The sequence below is a fragment of the Cyprinus carpio genome, chromosome B3 (genome assembly GCF_018340385.1).
Source record: "Cyprinus carpio isolate SPL01 chromosome B3, ASM1834038v1, whole genome shotgun sequence".
NCBI lineage: Eukaryota > Metazoa > Chordata > Actinopteri > Cypriniformes > Cyprinidae > Cyprinus > Cyprinus carpio.
Genome location: NC_056599.1, coordinates 31,460,396 through 31,481,259, shown reverse-complemented (window position 1 = coordinate 31,481,259; position 20,864 = coordinate 31,460,396). Strand labels below are relative to the sequence as shown.

General features: G+C 36.6%; 1 protein-coding gene across 1 annotated transcript in view; it reads left to right on the top strand.

Moving 5' to 3' along the window:
* The first annotated feature begins 561 nt into the window (after positions 1-561).
* LOC109105485 (serine/threonine-protein kinase WNK4-like) overlaps positions 562-20,864 on the top strand; it is a 51,168-nt gene continuing 30,865 nt past the window's right edge. Inside the window, exon 1 of the mRNA XM_042720767.1 lies at positions 562-1,487. Coding sequence (XP_042576701.1) covers positions 849-1,487 — 639 coding nt within the window. The 5' untranslated portion in view covers positions 562-848. The remainder of the gene's footprint in view (positions 1,488-20,864) is intronic.

Here is a 20,864-nt window from a genome sequence, read left to right as displayed (position 1 = left end):
TCTATTCAGTTATTCACTAGTACTTATTAATCTGTTCTAGTTATTGCTAATCTTAGTAATAAATTGCTAAATTTTTATCTGTGCATATCAACATTTGAGGGTGAACTGAAATGGTCTGGGTTTATTTATTTATTTATTTATTTTTGGAATTATATTTATTTATGATCCTCATGGAATTTAATGATACAAGTTTGCAATTTGTTACCCAGTTACAGATGCTTGTATCAAAAAAGTATTATTATTATTATTGTAAATAAATATAAACTGAAGAGATATAGTCACTTCGGCAACCAGTCCAGGTATCCAGTGAACCTCGTGAAAGTGAAAGATACTTGTCATTTTTATAATTACTAGTTATTAAAAACAATTGTGAATTATAGAATAATAAAGTTTTAAATAATAAATGTTTCAACAGCTTGCCATAATAGACATCTGTAATCTTTCTGAGACGTGAGGGACTGCATTTCTGGCATTGTAGCTTGACTGTTTGTGGTCCCTCACAGACTAATTACTAAGGTGTTTTTCCACGGGGAGGAGCAACCAGATTAGCACAGCAGCGTAGCGTACTAGACACTTGTGCTTGGAAATCGAAGCCACAGCGTGCGCTCCGTGGACGCGCTCGAACGTCATGCCTTGATATCCGAATTATTAACCTACAGTTGATTGCTGCGTAATATTTATACAGAACGTTAACTTGCGCTCGCATTTATTTTACAGTCGCTTTGATTTTTAAATATATGGGTATATAGGCTTATCTGCATTGCGCTCTTGGAGAAGTTCGTTCTTGAACTCTTGTTATGGGGCACGACAATGTAATGTAATGCACTACATTATGCGCTGCAGTTCTAATGTTAACTACACAGATATCTACTACAATGTCACAAGCTGAGGTTGACATGGCAGGTCTTGGCTTCCCGAGTTTGCCTGCTGGTTTTGACGCGGACTCGTTCTTCCCAGCGCGCATGCCGCCCAGACGGAGGAGACACTCGGCGAACTCCAGGAGAAATGCCTACAGGTTTAACAAACTCCACAGCATGGACGTTGAGCCCCAGGAGAGCATCGCACCTCTGACAAAAACTCTTTCGTGGTCAGCCGACAACATTTTATCGGAAGGTGCCAACGATGAGAAAAAGACAGACGCTCCTCTTCCAATGTCACCTGTCTCCAGCTCTCCACCTGAGACGCAAGACTCGGACCCGCGGCCAGCTGATACCTGGGCCACCGAGGAGCCCAGCGCGCAGGAGGCTGATGCCAGCTCGGACTCGGATGAAGAAAGCACCCAGAAGAAAGCTGTTTTATCAAGAGCCCCGTTTGAGCGCAAACGCGAGCAGGAGGAAAAAGACGAAGTTGAGACTAAAGCTGTGGCGACTTCCCCTGATGGAAGGTTTCTGAAATTCAACATTGAGATCGGAAGGGGGTCCTTTAAGACAGTCTACAAAGGCTTGGATACGGAGACCACCGTGGAGGTTGCTTGGTGTGAACTACAGGTAAGAACTTGTACAGTTCACTTACTTTAATGGGGGTCAACTTTTCGGTCAGTAAATGTCTGAATGCAGTTGTAACCTAAATTGCCGTATGGCGCCCCTAGCGACGTCAGGTAACTGTGAAATGGTTCAAACAGTAATTCTTTTATTAGCAGTAACTGTATGTATCAGTTCATAGATGTGCATTGTGGCATTTATCAGGTCACCAGGTCAGCAAGTGTTTTAGGAAGGGTTCTGTATATCTTATGATGATGAGGAGGTGGTGATGAGAAAGCGTGTGATCAATCTAAGTTATGGTAGCATTTAGATTGGCTTTGTGTTGTACAATGACTGCGACCAGCTGATATCTAAACTCACCCTATGATGAATGGACGAATAATGTATCTGTTATCTTTGCACTGTTAGCAATCAGATGCATCTGCATCTGTTCTTTAATGCAAATAAGAGTAACACTGATGATGTCGTGTTACTTTGAAAGGCAGTTTTCATCAGCATGTGACATTACAGTCTAATCAAGGCAGTGGTTTTCTAAAAACTCACATTTTAGTCTTGATACTAGGCTATACTGAAAATCACGATCTCATCCTAAGAGGCAAGATGTCATCACGTGGAGTGTGAATAGTATGATTAATGTGCAAGGCTCCAGACCGGAATGGCTAGGTTAAGGTTATGTCATGTTGAATGTTTTAGTGTTAAATATAGATGGGTTAACCTATTTTTATTTTCACCTCAAGACAGTTATGAACTTTCCTCTAGTTTAATCATTTTGACTGGGTTGTCAAACATGATTTATTTTTAACTTTACAAGTTGATCTTGATTGAATGGAGTGTAGATGGTCTGGTCAATCTTTCATTTTAGGTATATGTATAGAGGTGTTCTCATGTTTTTTGTACATTGAATGCAAAACCTAGAATTCTTTACTGTGCATTAGGAACTTTCTTCTCCAGTGTTGATAGCTGTGTTGCTATTATGTCCATGGTCCAAAGTAACCTGAGTATTGGGCACCGGACCTTCCGCCAGGCTTCCTTATGGTATGCAAGATGTCACATGCTGTGGTTACTAGGCAAAATGCTGGGGTCATTAAGTGCATGCTAAACATGCTCACACTACAGATGGAATTGGCCCATATCTGCAGCACAGATGTGATTCTAAGCAATCATTTTCAAATCTGATTTTGGCTAATTACTTCAATTATTCACCCTAGATCTGACAGAGTGTTTCTCATTTGGTCTGTTCTGATAGGATCATGGATAGCAAGAAAGAAAACAGTGCTAAATGAAAACAATAAAATGTAATGAATTGTATTTCAATCAGCTTTTTTAAGGGAGGATAAATTGCTTTCCATATTATTTGTTGCTGATGTCAAAGGCTGAAAGTCCAAACTCTTCAGGTATCACTTGGTAAAAGTTAACCAAATCAGCCAGATGCCAGCACGAACAGGTTGGGTGACATACTCTCATCCTCGAAAGGAATGAACGAAGCTACGCCTCTGAAAGAAAACACTTTCAGTAGATGACTTTCAGTTCAGGTTCACTTGCAGTTATGATTATAATATTTTTACTTAATATTACATTCATGTTAAACATGTTCCTATTATCATTTTTTTTTATTTTATTTGAAAAGACAAGATAGAACGTGTATACGCACAAATAGCTATTAAAATGATCTCGGTGTACCCTTTAAAGTTAAGATTTTAAAAACAGTTTTGTTAATTTTTGCTAAACTATTTTGTTTCGATAAACATTGTTGGTTCATCACTTTATGTAAAATTTGGGCTCTGAAGCAAAACCAGCTGAAAATCACTACAAAGAGCTCAGCCTAGACTTCAGTTCATGTATGTCTTTAACCTCATTCATCACTGTGCAGGTGCACATTACAATCAGCGTCATTCATTGCCAGTAGTGCCACTTTCTTGTACATAACCGCTGTCAACACAGTTACTGACGAATGCTCCTTTGGCTGTTTTATTCTTTTTCCTTGATGCATTCAGAAAAATATAGCAAAATATTGGATTTGAGTTAAAAAAGGGAAAATTTACACAAAAATGAAAATTCTCTTGTTATTTACTCAACCGCCACTTGTTACAAACCTGTATTAGTTTCTGTCGTCTGTTGAACACAAAAGAAGATATTTTGAAGAATGTTGGTAACCAAATAACTGGAGGGTGAGTAAATGATGACAGAATTTTCATTTTTGTGTGAACTGTCCCTTTAAGGCCTGTAACATAAGTGTAGCTTTAGTGGAGGCACTGATTGTTTTGCTGACAGTGCTGTCTACAGCACTTGGACTCTTTCTTTGTACTCACAGGACATGTTGTCTGTCTCGTTAGAAAGGGATGCTTGTTAATCCTGTGAACGGCAGGAAAGTGTTTTTGTGACTTTCCCAGAATGCCGGCCCCTGGTCATTCACAGAGAGCTTGTTTACCCCTCACAGCTTTATCTGAGAAAGCCATTCCTCAGCGACTCTTTATCCCGCAGTTCATTTTTCTGCCTGCTCGTCACACTTTTGAATGTGCCATTTACTGCCTGTGGCGTGTTCATTGAGCTAATTCTGTTGAAAGAGTAGAACATTTATTTTACCCAGAATGCAGTGCCTAATTACCTTGCTAAACGGTCGTCTGGTGGAGGGGAGCTGCCATGGTGACGGTGGCTTGTGACCACTGAGGATGGCTCCATGCTCTGTGAAAATGACACAGGCTTTGCTTTGAGACTTAAGGCGGTTAATGGGATTGACTGAAGTCTCTCACTCAGTGATCTCTCTTTCAAGACGGCTGACGTGAGGGGAGATCAAGGATAAGAATAACTTAACACAGAGCTTGGCTTCACTGTTGCTCATTCAGTGCATGTGTGTTTAAGACCCCATGAGTGTTGCATATATGTTTAATAATTTTAGGGGGCTTTAAGACACACACACACACTCACACACACACACACACACACACACATATATATATATAAAACCTTATTTTTCTTTTAAAACAGTTATTTTAAATAGTAATCATATTTCACAATGTTACTGTTTTACTATATTTTGATCAAATAAATGTAACAAGTGAGGTGAGCATAAGAGTCTTTTTTCAAAAAAAAAAAAAAAAATATTGTAATTATTCTGTATTTGTTCCTTTTGACCAGTAGTGTGCATGTGTTCACTATTGAAAATGTAATTTATAGCTCTATAAAATTATGTACATCTTAAATGTACTTAACATATTTAAGTTATAATTAATATGATTTGTTTACTTGTAAACCATGTTCTGATAAAGTAGATGTGCAGTTTTAATTTGTCTTTTAAACGTGTAGACTTGTTGATCTGATTATGTTTACCTTGATCCGTATCTCTCATTTCTGCTGCTCGCTGATTAGAAGCTGAGCATGCTGTGGTCATGTCTCACACTTGTTGTCTAATTCATAGCTCCACGTGGCTCAGCTGTGGGGTCTCATATTCTGTTTCCTGTAGAGGGGGGCACATGGGTGGAGATGAAGGGCTCGCATGTCTGTCAGGTGGTCGAGCTGGATAGAGATAGAATGTAATCGATGAGCCGGACGGAAAGAGGCCATTGGCCCCAGAACCTGGGGGAGGGTGGAAGTATGTCAAAGTGTGTAACAGATGGTCTACGCTGCGTTCATTACTAGCTTAAGGTGAGTCAGTAGTTGTGTAGGTGGGTTCATTTAATGAAAGCAGAGTTTGATATAATTATTATTTCATGTGTTAAAATCACAATTATTCCAAACTTTTAACTGACAGTTTAAACATATATATTCTTGTATTTTTTTATTGACTGTCATGGCCTTGATATTTTTCAATAGCGCAGCACCAATATATCTTCTTTATAGCCAAGCACATAATATTTATTTGCACTTGTATTACAAAACAGAGCTGCAGGCTTGTGGATTTTGAAGGTGGATTAACTCAGAAAAAGTCATTCCCTCCCAAGCATTCATCATCTTTCTGAGAGTTTAGAAGCTCCCCAAGGCTTTAATAAGCAGCCTGAATGTCTCTTGAGTTTCCCTTCAAATCCCAAATGAAATGCTTCGCACCCTGCTTCAGTCCCTAGTTTTCAATGTAACTAATTTTCCTCTGTGTCAAGTCAATATTTATTCTTAATAACTGTGTGATTATATATAGTAGTGCATGAAAGTCATAATTCTGATGGCTTGAATTGTACCCATTGTAATTCAGCACAGCAGGTGGATTTCACCAGCTGATCCTTCTCATTTCACACCCTTTATCTCACTTATTCCAATAAAGTCAGACACGAAACACATTCATAAAAGGATAAAGGCAGCAACAGCTGGTAAAAAGAAAATTTGTTGCTCAGCACATCATTAGAGGGCTGAGGCCGTGCCTTGCTTCGCCACACGTTTTGCTCTTGACTGTCATTCTTCCTTTTTTCATCATCGCAGAGACTTTTCACACAAAGGCTGTGGCCTGAAGGCTTGTGGCATCAGTTGCACAACATATCAGTTTTTCTTTTCCCAGGCAACAGTGAGACTATAGTGGATTTTGGAGTTCACAAAACTGTAGTTTGGGTTTTGTACACTGATAAACAAACAAATAAATAAATGAATAAATAAATGAATAAATAAAACGAAGATTATTAGAGTATGTTTTACAAGAAAATTCTGTTTCAGTCTTTCGACTTCAAAATTTCATTCAATGTTACTTGCAGTTTCTTTGTAATTATTTGAGAAATGAGTGAAAACTCTTTCTAAGTAAATCCTACACCATTTTTCTCAGTCTAGTGAAGAAAATGAACCAAACAGGTTGATGACTTATCTAGCACTATTCTTCAACATATTATATTGTATGCATATTAAAATAGATAATAGCATTTACATCACATTCCATTTAGTTTCAGGTCTTTGGTAGTTTGTTGTTGGTGGATTTTCTTATTTGAGAAGGCATTTTATTGCATAAAATTTTGTACACCTGTGCAAACAAGATGAGCCATCAGTGTTTTTGGTCCATTTTCTTGCATATATTATAATGCTAATTATGTATGATTTAAGTACACTAGTATATACAGTATATACAGATTACCTCAAAGCTGAAAGACTTGGATTAAAACGTTCCATTTTCCACAAAAATGCCATTTTGATTTCATTCATTGTCAGATACTTCAGCAGTGTGACCTATGTTCAATATCAGGAAGTGCATCACTTCCCCTGAGTATATTGCATGCTGAAGGAGCTGATTGTATGATGTCATCACTTTCCATACATGCTTGACAGGACACTTAGGCAGAAAACATGTTTTCCGCTCATTTTGCCTTGTTTTGGATTCTATACTGCAAGCTGACCTTTCAGCTGAAAGAGTGACCCTTCCAGGCCTAGTGATGATAAGCTTCTCTTCAAGCAAACGTAGTATCGCAGATTCTCCAACTATAGTTTTATTCAAAGAATAGTAGATGATAATTAGTTGTGTGAGTCACACATCTAAAAAAAAGAAATCTCTGTTTGTCTGTATAGTCATTTCAGCGGTGCAACATTCCTCCTAATTGCAATTTCCTTTGGCGGTGGTGTTGGTCACCCGCTGTTTTATGAGGCATGTATGTAGCTCAGACCCAGAAAGCTGTGTTTCACATGAAAGTATCAGCAGGTAATGAGGTGTGATCACCATCTGCCATGAGCGTGACGGCAGACGACTTTAACAGCGCTCATGATGATGTTGTGTGTGACCAGATTTGGAATGCCAAATTGTGGTGCTGGCTGTGTTGTTATTAACTTTATCTTAATATCATCTTCTATTGGCATCAGATACTTCATATTCATACTTACGGGCATCTTGGATATTATTTTGCTTATGACCTTCAGTCTGCAACATTACTAAATTGCACTGCTTGTCAAAACCAGTCATAAGGGTCAATTTTTTTGAAATTGAGATTTATACATCATCTGAAATTTTAATAAATAAGCTTTCCATTGATTTATGGTTTGTAATGATAGGACAATATTTGGCCGAGATACAACTATTTGAACATCTGGAATCTGAGGGTGCAAAAAAATTTAAATATTGAGAAAATCGCCTTTAAATTTGTCCATGCAATGCATGTTACTGATCAAAAATTAAGTTTTGATATATTTACAGTAGGACATTTACAAAATATCTTCATGGAACATGACCTTTACTTAATATCCTAATGATTTTTGGCATAAAAGAAAAATCAATAATTTTGACACGTACAATGTATTTTTGGCTATTGCTACAAATATACCCCAGCGACTTAAGACTGGTTTTGTGCTCCAGGGTCACATATTTGTTTTTGAAAGAAGTCTCTTATGTTTAGCAAGCTGAATTTATTTGATCACAATGACATTGAAAACAATTAGACTTGTATAATTTTATGAAGGATTTCTGCTTCACATAAATGCTGTTTTTTGAATTTTCTTTCGAAGAAGGCTGGAAAAAAAAGTGTTATGGTGTTATGGCACTAAAAAGTTTTTCAGCATAGATAATAAAAAGAACCATTATTAATGAATGAGCACCAGTAATAACTGATAATAATGACACCCCGAATCATCATATGAGAATGATTTCTGAAGGATCATGTGACACTGAAGACTGAAGTGAAGAAAATTTAGCTTTGCATCACAGGAATAATTTACATTTTGAAATAATAAAACAGAAAATGGTTCTAATAAATTGTAATAATGTTTCACAATATTACTGCTTTTACTGTATTTTTGATCTAATGCAGTCTTGGTGAACAAAAGAGACTTCTTTCTAAGACATTAAGAAAACTTAATTATTCCAAACTTTTGACAAGTAGTGTAGATCTGAAGGTGTTTTTCTGATTCTTGACCTTGGCTAATATGTGTACACATAATATCTAAAAATTGAATATTTTGTACACGCAAACAAAACTTTAAAGTCTTTTCCTGATGGATACATGAGACCTTTCCACCTGTTTGTACTTTAAACAAACTATGGCTTTACCCTGCCATTGTTGCTTAATGTCAGCAAGACTGGGCAAACCAGACTCCAAACGCAGAGAAATACTGTGTTTATGACACGTTTTCTGTCTTCAGGCATCTCATTTAATGATTAAAGGGACAGTTCACCCAAAAAAATCAAAATTCACTCATCATTTACTCACCCTCGAATTGTTCTAAACCTATACAAGTTTCTTTCTTCTGTTGAACACAAAAGAAGATATGTTGAAAAAAGTATCCATAGCCATTGACTTCCATAGCATAAAAAAAAAAGAATTTAGAAGTCATTGGCTACTGTCAACTGTTTGTCAAACAACATTCACAAAAATATCAACTATCGTAAACAACAACAGAAATAAAACTGGAACAAGTGGAAAGTGAGTAAATGAAGACAGACTTTTTATTTTAGAGTGAACTATTCTGGCAGTTTTGAAGGACAGCTGTGAGATTATGGGCAGCACTTCTAGCCTTAGGTTATTGTTGAGACAGACACAGTAACAGTTTTGTGAGCTGAAAGTTAAATACACTTGACAAACTGGTTCAAAATAAATCTTTTTGCAAATGAGCACTAAATGACCCATGACATAGAACAAGTCTTAATTGATTTCAGAACCCGCCCCTAAATGACAAATAAACTGAACTGTGGTCAGTCACTTCACATGTCAATCAGATTGTTGTCTCTTCCTGTATAATTGGGCTGTTTTTGACAAGAATAAAGTGCAATGTGGACATTGGCTTTCAGAACTAGGTTAGGACTTCACCACTGTAAATCACGAGAAGAGATTTGGCTGAACCAGATGGAAGAAGTTTTATTGGCTTTTAGCATTTGGCCACTATAACCTGTGTTATTCTTTTCTTTTTATGCATGTCTTCCTCTCTGAAATAGTGTCATAATTTACATGGACATTTTCCAGATATTGTGTGTCAGTGAGGAGCCAGTGGGATTAGTGACAAGTCAATGTCAGATTTTCATACAACAGAATTGCTATTGATGCTATCTCATCAGATCTGTTGCTGTTGGAAAGTGGCCAGGGCTGGATCCGTCTGTCTGTACTATTACAGTACCTGTGGTCTTATATTTTTTTCACCCTAGTTCCTAGTGCATCTCTATAAGTCCAGCTTGAAAAGTGTCTGATCTTCTTGAATATTAAGATGTGTTGCTTGCTGTGCTGTATGGAAAGTGTCAATGGGATTTTAGAGTATGTTATGTTACAAGATGTAACCCAAAAATGAATAATGCTCAATTATACCTGGTTCCTCTCGTTGTAGAAGCTATATTGCCTGTTACAGTTCAGTAAAGGTTTTAGAATGGCCGTCTCCTTGAAGCAGATCCTTATTTGTGTTCCTAGCTCTGTTTTGACTCCCTTAAACATTTTATAAGCTCTCCGTGAGTTATGTTCACACATACACGAGTGCATTTAGAGCAAGTTTATAAAATATATGTCAGAAAGGCTATCCAGTCAGGTTGTGACCATATCCATATGCATTTGTTTTGTGTTTTTAGGTGTGGTGTTACAAATGTTACAAATTGTGAATGCTAAGCGACCCAGAACTAAATGCATTGTTTTCTTTTTTTAGTCCGGACCAAAATAACTAGAGAACTGAACTAAGCGTGAACAGATTCTTAGTAATAGTGGCTGATACTTAGAATGGCAAAATTGTCAAAGCAGTACATCTCCATGTTTTTTTCTCCATTAAAACTGTTTTTGGTGCAGGTGCCCAGCAGTGGATCTCAGCTATTTTTTTTTCATGCTACAGATAGATTAGTCTGTGTGAATGAGATAACATATGCAAAATAGGCTACGCATACCAGTAGCATTGTTTCATAACCATTTATATATCAACACTCCCTTCCTCACCATTGATAAAAATACACGTGTGGGTGTTAAAGGAATGTGGAATTTCTGAAACCTTTTTTTTTGTGCAACTTTTGTACATAGAGTCTGTAACACTGTGTATTTTTACATAATGACTTAAAAGCATGTGACCTCTGTGTGTTGAGATTACATCCGATCTGGTGTTGTTATACTCTGATCACCCGTTTGTGTTGTACCCTAAGTGTTGCAAATTCAGAATAAAAAGTTGTCATATATCTGGATCCTCAACATTATGTGGCCTTTTCAATATGTGAGCCATTATATTTTTAATATGGATGTAAGTATAATAATTTGATTGAATAAATGACATATAATAAATTCTGAATAATATATTGAATAAATGGCTTATATTGTATGTAGTTAAAGGAATACTTATTATTTTTCTTTTTAAAATGGTTTTAAAGTAATTGTGCCACATTAATGTGTTAAATTATTTTTGCAATCTTTTTTTCCCTCTCTAGTAGTATTTTCAACACAATATATACAAATATAATAATACTAATGTCCAGATTTTTTTTTATTTTTTTAATCTTTTTGTACTAGAACAATTACTAGAAAATGTGTAACATACTCAAAATGTACACAATTTGTAATAATTAGTTTTTTTCTTTCCCCAGACTCAATTCGGATATAGTTTTAGTTGTTTATAGGCTGATTTGCCAAAGAAAAAAAACAATTTGTACTGTTTCTAGCCACAACTGAATGGTAATCATGTTTTCAGAAATGCGTTGCATTCAGATTGGATTTGATTGGATGATAAGTAGTTTTATAAATATTAGATTCAAAGTTTTACGTCATGCAGGATGCACTACAATTACAGCATGCAATAATTCAGCTGCGCAAACTTGTCCTTAGACACATGCATACAATTAACACACGCCCCCACATACGCAAACACACACACACACACACACACACACACACACACACACACACACACAGAGTCTGCCTGCAGTAGTGTTTGCTCTGTTGTACTCTGTACGGTTCACACATTCATTCCGCCTTTTGTAGGGCCATGGCTGCTCGCTGTTTTGTTTCTGCATAATTAAACAGCAGCAGCTGCCTTCAATGGAGAGTGAGAGTTCACATTCAGATCTATTGCCCAGTTAGAACACGTGACCCTGCTAGATTGAAATGTAAAGTAAATCGGAGCTGTACTCTGATATATTGTTTAGTCATTGACTAACAAGCATGTAGAATTGACAAAATTTATGGGTTGTTTTGGCATATTACTGTTACAAGAGCTTTAACTTTGTGGTTTAGCACTTTTAAAAGGAAAGTTCACTCACCCTCACGCCATTCCAAACCTGTATGTGATCTATACTTATAAGGACAAGCTACTTGCATACATACTTGCTATTTCTCTAATATATTTCTGTACACAATATCTAGCCTAAATGTCTATATGCATGCAATACACAACCTACTAATATTATTATATTATACCCCACAATGTGATTGACCTGACTTTTCATTTCCGGCTTGATTTATTCATTCTTATTCACTCGGGTCAAGAGCAGTATACTTATACTCCTTCTTTTGGGAGATATAATTTCAAAATATCGATACTACCAGAGGAAATATGACAAACATGTGAATGCCAAACAGAGGGCTGCAATGCAATTAGTCTTGAATTAAGACATTCATATTATTTTTTTAAATCCCACATGAAATGTTAATTGCAAAATGAGCTTCCAATTGATTTCGAAATGACCTCAAGCTGTGTTCAAGAGCTCCTGGGACGTTTGCATTTATGAGCTCATAATTACGATTTGATGTGCATTCAAGTGATTTTGCAGAAGAAAAATAAATGCTGTAGCCAGTTTCCTTCTCCTTTTAAGCACCACTGCACATTTTAGTTGTACAAGCTTGTCATTTCATAACCCAGCTAGAAGAGTTGGTATTCTACATCAAACTTAGTTGTACTGTCAAAATTCACAATTAATTTAATGGTGTATTATTAATACCGTTATGTTTCCTCCATAGTTCTTTATTTGACACAGAAAGTCCACCTTAGAAAATTTGTCTTGAAATAATGATAATTCCAACATGACTTGAGTGCAGTACGTTATAAGAGGTCATTTTTGAGCATTGAGTGCATCAGTGCTCTGTAGTAAAAGTGTTTTGATTTATACGGATTGCATTAGTGACAGTCCAAACTAAGATAAACCTGAATTTTACGATCCCTCATGTAACAATAAAATGTTATCTTGTATTGTTGGCATTACATTTAAATCTGAATTTCATTTTGTTTCATAACATTGGCACTGACATTTGGTCCTGTCATTTCCAGTCATGTTGTTCATGTGGCATGGGTTAAGCTGAACCCTAGGACGTCCACACCTCCTTCTGTGAGGGTGGACTGAGGTGAAGATGAAATCGATTGCTATGACGTTTAAGCTCATGCTTCATGGACATGCTTTATAATGTCTGGAATAAGAAAAAAATGGATAAGCTTTCCTTCCTTCTTCAAAAAAGACCATTATTTTCATTGATCTTGATTATTTAAATTTGTTAATAACAGAGGTAATTTACATGTAGAAGCCTTAAAAGTACAGTAGCAAGTGTTCAGTTTAGTCAGAGAGAGGGTGGAAATGATTTACACAATTATGACTGTTTTTGATGCAAAAAAGCCTTATTATAACAGAATAAAAACACTTCAGGGAAAATATAAAAAGCTTCACAAGGGTACAGTATGTCTTCTTAAGAAAGATAAGTGTCTAGGGAAAAATATGTGGCCTTGTTCTTGCAATTCATGAGTATTAAGCCTACTTGAGTTATTTATTATACTGTGTAGAAAAGTAAGTTACAGGAGTGTGTAATTGTTATCTTGCACGTACAGAACATATATCTGCATTTTCTGGCTAGTCACCTGTTCCACATTAAGTTTCCATCATCAGCTCATTTTAAATATGGATTTTTGTCTTAAAAAAAAGCATCGATTCGCTACAGGAGGCCTTTATTAACCCCCGGAGCCATGTGATACGCATTTTACTATGGATGGATGCACTTTATTTCACTACTTTTGGACTGTTGAACAAAAAAACCCACCATGCCATTATAAAGCTTGAAAGAGCCAGGTCAATTTTTAATATAACTCAGATTGGATTCATCTGAAAGAAGAAAGTCATGATGCCTTGAGGGTGAGTAAAACATGGACTAATTTTCATTTTTCGGGTGAACTAACCCTTAAGTCTGATGTCACTCGTCGCTGCTTCCGGGTCCAAACGCTCTATCAGATGCCACAAGAAAAAAACTAACAGTGCTAATATACACTCACAATGTGAAATAATACTACCAAAAAAAAATTCTAATCCTAATCTTTAACTTCATGCCGAGAGAAAAAAATAAAATTATATATGTATCATGCTTCCATAATAGGTAGTAGGTGAAATGTTGTCCCTTTTCAGTTCAAAGCAAAATAAAAAGGATTTATATATATATTTTTTTCTTTTGGAGAGCACTGTATTTCAGATGTATTGAAATAACATAAAACAAAACAAACAGTGGTTAGTCATTTTCTGTCAAACCTGATTTCCAGCTTGCATTCATATTCACTGGCTCCAAGCTTCTGTTCTTGGGCCAGAATAAAATGACTTTAGGTTAAAAACCTGCATTTATCCATACAGTTTTGTATTAAAAATGCCAAACCAGCTCAGTATGATATATTAACTTAAAACCGCCCCTCACTACTGTAGATGCTGCCTGAAAAATGGCTGCAAAATTGTTTCCTTTTACTGCTGGAAAACAATAAACTCTTATAGTTCTGCCAGTCATTTAACAGCCTATAGTTGCCAAAGAAAAACTCTTTGATTGACGTTAACTATGATCAAACACTTTATGTCCTTATTCTCAGAGTGCAACTTCTCATAGCTGGTTGATTTACTCCATGCTTTTATAATAAAAATGATCTATCATTCTATTGATGGATGTTTTTGTTGTTGCAGACTCTGACTTTAGCTGTTATTCGGGTGTATGTGGTAATCTAGACCAAGTGCTGCCAGAGACTCCAGTGAAATCCTATAATAAGGAACATAATGTGCAGGATCCCCAGTCCCCTTTATAGATCTGAGAGCTTTATGAGCGAGATGCTGTTTTAATGAGACATTCCACACAGCCAGCAGACGGCCTCCCTTCCCTCAGGCAGGACGTACACACTCGACTAGTGAAGAGGAATGAGTCAAGCCAACGCCTCGAGCACAACTAACTTACTATCATTTAGAAGCACAAACTTCTGGAGGAAAATAGATCATAAAATCATAAAGAAATGTGTTATTAGCTCCTATGAAAGCCAAGGTGATACAAACAGAACATTAATACGTCATTAGGTATATTAATCAATTGACCCACATTCTTCACATATTTTGAGCAATGTTTTTAAACACTATAAATATGTTTATATTATATTTGATATAGGTTTTTTTTTGTTTTTGTTTTGTTTTTTTTACAAAATTTTAAGTGGTATAGAAGTGCAAAGATTTTTTTTTATTAAATAGAAATAAATAGGAATTGCATATATTGTTTTATTTATTTATTTACTTAATTTCAGAGTGTGAACTATGTTTATTCAAATATATTTGCTCAAGTTTTAATTCTGTCTTCAATAAAGTGATCTAAAAAGTGCAACAAATATTTCAGCTAGATAGACATTACTTAATCATTATTTTTAAATATTAGTTTTACTCAAGTTTCGTAGTTTTAACTCAGTTTTCTTTATTAAAGTGATCTAAAAATGCAATGAATTTTTCGGTTAGTTTTACTTTTAAAGAAGCAATTAGCTTTAATTGCTGGCTTAAGGGAAATCTATTTGAAAAATTCATTGCATTTTTCAGTTTTAGTTTGTCCATACCTTCTTATGCAATGTGCAGTCCTGCCTAAGTAATTATATATTATATATAATATATATATAGGTGTCCAAGTCGCAACATCTAACTACTGGGGTTCCTCAGGGCTCAGTTCTTGGACCACTTCTCTTCTCTGTCTACATGGCATCATTAGATTCTGTCTTTCAGAAACATGGCTTTTCATACCACTGCTATGCTGATGACACTCAACTCTACCTCTCATTCCATCCCGATGATCCGATGGTAGCTGCTCGCATCTCAGCTTGTCTAACAGACATTTCTTGCTGGATGAAGGACCATCACCTTCAACTCAACCTTGCCAAGACAGAACTGCTTGTGATTCCAGCAAACCCATCGTTTCATCACTATTTCACCATCCAATTAGGCACATCAACCATAACTCTTTCAAAAAGAGCCAGAAACCTTGGAGTTATGATTGATGATCAGCTAACTTTCTCAGACCACATTGCTAAAACTGTCCGGTCCTGCAGGTTTGCTTTATTCAACATCAAGAAGATCAGGCCCTTTCTTTCGGAACATGCTGCACAACTCCTTGTTCAAGCTATTGTTCTGTCCAGGCTGGACTATTGCAATGCTCTCTTGGCAGGTCTTCCAGCCAGTTCTATCAAACCTTTACAATTAATTCAGAACGCGGCAGCAAGATTAATTTTTAATGAGCCAAAAAGTATACACGTCACACCTCTGTTTATCAATTTGTACTGGCTACCAATAGCTGCTCGCTTAAAATTCAAGGCATTGATGTTTGCCTACAAAACCACCACTGGCTCTGCACCCCTTTACCTAAATTCATTACTTCAGACTTATGTGCCCTCTAGAAGCTTGTGTTCTGCAAGTGAACATCACTTGATTGTGCCATCCCAAAGAAGCACAAAGTCACTTTTACGGACTTTTAAATGAAATGTTCCCTCCTGGTGGAATGACCTGCCCAACTCAATCCCAGCAGCGTGAGTCCTTAGCCATCTTCAAGAATCGGCTTAAAACACATCTCTTCCATCTTTATTTGACCCTCTAACTCTAGCACCCTCTATTCTAATTCTGTTCTTAAAAAAAAAAAAAATCTAACTAGCTTTCTAATCTTTTTGTATTCTATCTGTTTTCTTTTCATTTATTATACAATTAATTAAATTAAAAAATTACAATAAAAAAAAAGACCTCTAACACTAGCTTGCTCTATTCTTTTTCTATTCTATCTGTTTTCTTTTTATTTATAATATTATTTAAAAGCCCTTTCTACGTGTACTGCGTTTAAGCTAACTGAGACTTGTTATAGCACTTGTATATCATTGCTCTTTTGTTGATTTTGATTGCTTCCATTGTCCTCATTTGTAAGTCGCTTTGGATAAAAGCGTCTGCTAAATGACTAAATGTAAATGTAAATATAAGTAAGTGCTCAAACATGTTTTTTTTTTTTCTTCTGACCAATAAATGGTGTCAGATCAATGCATCAGACCTGTTCAGTGTAATAATGTCAAATCAGTGATACTGCTTCACCGAATCTGGTTCTGTTCAGACAAACACACCAGCATTTTGGGAAATGAGCAGATATTTCCACACCTCATTTCCACCTTGTCAGTTTTAACCATACAGTCTGTTTTGTATTACAGCAAGAGGCTGTTCATGGTGTTTTGGTGATCCATAAATCTTGGACTTTCATAATGCGGAGGGAGATAGAGAGGAAGCTTCCGCTGAGGCATTAGGTCTGCTAGTTCTAGATTGATTCGTCTCTTACGTAATGGAGAAATCATCCATTGTTCCACTGGCTTCCTTGAGCATGCCAGACTTCCTTCTGCCTGACAGGAGGTTTAAAGGAATAGTTCACCCAGATGATCATTTTGTCATAATTTTCTCCACCCCATGTCATTCTGACCCTGTATTACAGCTTGTTTAGGCGTTAGTGACATGCAATTCTTCTTTTAGACCTCTGGATTCTAGTGAGATCTCAGGTGATCCATCTGGCAGCTTCAACCTCCTGAGTCCAACCATGTGGATCAGAGCCTGGAAATATATGGATTACCACGGGTATCTTTGGAAGTACTTGGCTTTCACTCCTACACTGAGATCAGCCCCATCATCGGATGAACTTGTGATGTTGTCACCTAACGTTAGCAGCTACTGCTTCAGACCATCATCTACCATTCTTCAGGTCTTTCTTGTATGGATCACAAAAGAAGATATTTTGAAAAATGTAAATGTAGAAGGAAAGTCATGCAGGTTTGGAACGACACGAGAATGAGTAAGTGATGGCAGAGTCTGCATTGCGGCCTGTAGGCTGAAAAACATTGACTCCTAGATAGCAGTTTATCTTAATTCTGCTATCTAATGTGTGTCTGGTGGCATTATCCATTCTTTAGTTCATCATTATAGCTGTTATCTTCATATCCTGGCCTTCAGTCATTTTGAAATACACAGAGGCAAGTGAAGGGTCTATAAACACCCTAACACCGGTTAGGTAAGAGTGACATGCAGAGCCAAATATTCATTGCTCTCCAGTGTAGGCTAAGAATACACTGCTCAGAGAGCAGATGTGGAGTCTGATGACCCATCTAATATGAGTACTTGCACAGACATGGTAACTGTTGCTTGGTATACATGTACCAGACAGAGAATTGCTCCATGTTAACAAGAGTGTGGGGCTGAAATAATTTGCATATATGTTTAAGGCATTTAATAGATATTTTTATTCAGAACTACTTACAAAAAATTAGAAATGCAATTTATTACATTATCTGCTTAAAAAAAAAGCTTCCTTTACCAGTAAACAAGTGTTAAAATTGCACTTGCGCATTTACTTGTTTTTCTTTCCTGTGGTTGTTGGGCCAGATATTCAAGGATTATTTATTGAATTATTTATCTGAAAGTCAAGGCAGATTTTAGTAAATGTGAGCCTGTTTTGCCCTTGAAGCCTTTGAATATCAACGAGTAAAGGAAATGCCGCTGGTCCAAACAATCAGCATCAAATTCTATTATATTCAAAGTATTCTGCATATTATCACATGAGATTACTGGGTTAGCCTATATAAAACATTGAAGCATTTACAACTATTTTACATTTCTAATCTAAGTTATATAGTATATTTGCCTAGAGCCTTCCTTGAGGCAGTTCTTATCTTTTCTTTTTATTTAAAATGCTGCTTCTCTTCACAGGCACATTTGTGGGAAGTCAGTGATGTTTTCTGTGTATCTGTTAAAAGAGCAATGGATCCATTGAGACTGTATTGAGAAAAGCGTATCTTCGAGCTGACACAGCTTGTTCCTGATAAAGAGCAGGGCTTTGTAACCCACCCACATGTTCAAACAATATTACATCACATCCTCCATTCTTCCCAGTTTATGATCAGTGCTGTACATGCACATTACACATGTGCTCTTTCCCTTGTCTGGAACACATTATATGTCTGCTTTGACGTCACAACTGCTCTCAGAAACCCCAATCACAGCCTGCCACTGACCGCCATCCTAAACTAAAATTACAGGTTACAGTGTCCAGTTTAACATATTTTCTGTTTATGCATTTTGGATGTGCTGTAGTAAAGAAACCCCACTTCATAGTATATTTTAAGACCTTTTCTTGTTTGCATGGCCTTTGTGTTGCATAATGGCTCATGGAGTGTGTTTAACAGGTGCCCTGATGTGTGGTGCTGAGTTTCCCACACTTGGGGTTAATGAATGTGCAAATAAGATTATTTAGCTATCAAGGACAACTCTTTCCTTTCATGAAAACAGACCCTCACGAGACAGACTCTTAAGTCCTCAACAAACAGCTTGGATGGAAAGTCCCCGCTAAAGTACAAAGAACTGATGAATAGATGTTATAAGGAAAATTTTTCACTCAGTAGGTAGATCAGACAGTTAGAATTGGTCACAGATTTCCAAGTTACATTTAATTTAGATTCACAAGCACTTGATTTGATTCGATTTGAGTTCAATTGCAATGGCAGCATTTCAAAGTGATCCAAAACAGTAGCTGGTCACATAGTGTTTTATTTAAAGCTCTGCCTCATGCATGTTTTTGATTCCCCAAAAAGAACCGAATCAGAGTCATTTGTTCTTAAATTGTACTAGACTGGATATGTTGTATGTTTGTTTTTGCATGCAGCCTTTGAGAAGAATATCATATCCAAATCTCCAAAACAGTCTGTCAGGTTTGCAGTAATGTATTTTAGGCTGCAGCATAAACAAACTCTACTAAAAAGATGTTAGCTTTTTAAGATGAAAGGCAACACTTGCATTCCCATTTTGGACTTGTAATCTTGTCTGTGAGTGGTCAGTCTCCTCTCTAAATCTCAAGGCAGTCATTCTGAGCGTGGTTCCATTAGTGGTTAGTTTAGTACTAAACTGCACTGGCAGCCATGGCTAAGAACCAGTCCACTAACCACCAAAACTGGGCTTCTGCCTGAGACAGTTACTACAAGAGGGAATGGGCTTAGCCTACGTTACATACCAGAGAGCACAAATTAGAAAGCATGCCTGATAGAGTCTTCATCCAGTCATGGAACCAAATGCCATGATAGTGTTTTGCTTAGGAGCATGTCCATATGAATAGTATATACTTTCTGTGTGTGTGTTTTTTAAACTGTATCTATTTCTTTTTGAAATGGCTATAATTATAACTAGATTCACCACTAGACTAAGCTGATATTCAAAAGGAAGTGTTTATTCATTCTTGAAAAGTAGCAGGAGATCAGAACATCAAGCTCTTTAACTTTCTGGGCTAAAGCTGTTACTGTTATCTTTATAAATCTGGATTGTGTTTGATCGCTGAGAGGCAGAGGTTCTCAGCTGGTGGGTTGTGCCACAAATACTATTGGCCTACGTTTTGTGGTTTTTAATATCAAAGGTACCGCATTTAATAAAGCTCATTTGTATTTAAGCAAATTAATGTCACTTGCTAAAGACAATTTTTTTTAGTGTTTTTTTTTTTTTTTTTTTTTTTTACGTAAATAATTATGCATATTATTGGACCTATGCAGTTTGTGATTTTACAGATAAGTATACAATTTATTTAAAAAAAAAAATAGCTTCTTTATTTGCAATTTTGGTCCTGAAGCAAAGCAATTTTAGAAGCACTTATTGTGAAGCAAAACCAGTTGAGAAGCACTTATTAAACAAAAACAGCTGAAACCCACTCTTGGTGAAGCAAAGTCAGCTGAGAACCGTTTATCATGTAGCAAAGCCAGCAGAGAACCACTTATTATTAAGCAAAACCAGTTGAGAGTCACTTATTGTGAAGCAAAACCAGATGAGAGCTGCTTATCTGAAGGGAAATTGTGGGTGGGCAGGGAAAGCAACTGAGAGAATAAGTTTCACACAGTTGTTTTTCCAGGACTGTAGCGGGATACATCCTGAAATAGCGTTTTCAGAGACGCAACAGCATTCCTCACATACAAGACGCTGGATCTTCTTTCCTACTTTCCTTGCAGCACCATATTACCACATTATTCTTATTATTACACTCTCAACACACTCATGCACTCATCACCCTTCACTCCCACCAACTTCATCCAAAACTGTCAAGAATGTCCTCATCTGCCTTGGTTACATAACCAACTGTCTTTGCCCCACATTCAGAATGTTCTATCAGAAAGATGTTATCCATTCGCCTAAGCACTGGAAATGAGCCTTTTCACTGAGCATTTCAAAGTTTTGTCTACCTAAAACAACAAACATAATTCATGCATGAACTCATTCTGGACAATCAGTACTCT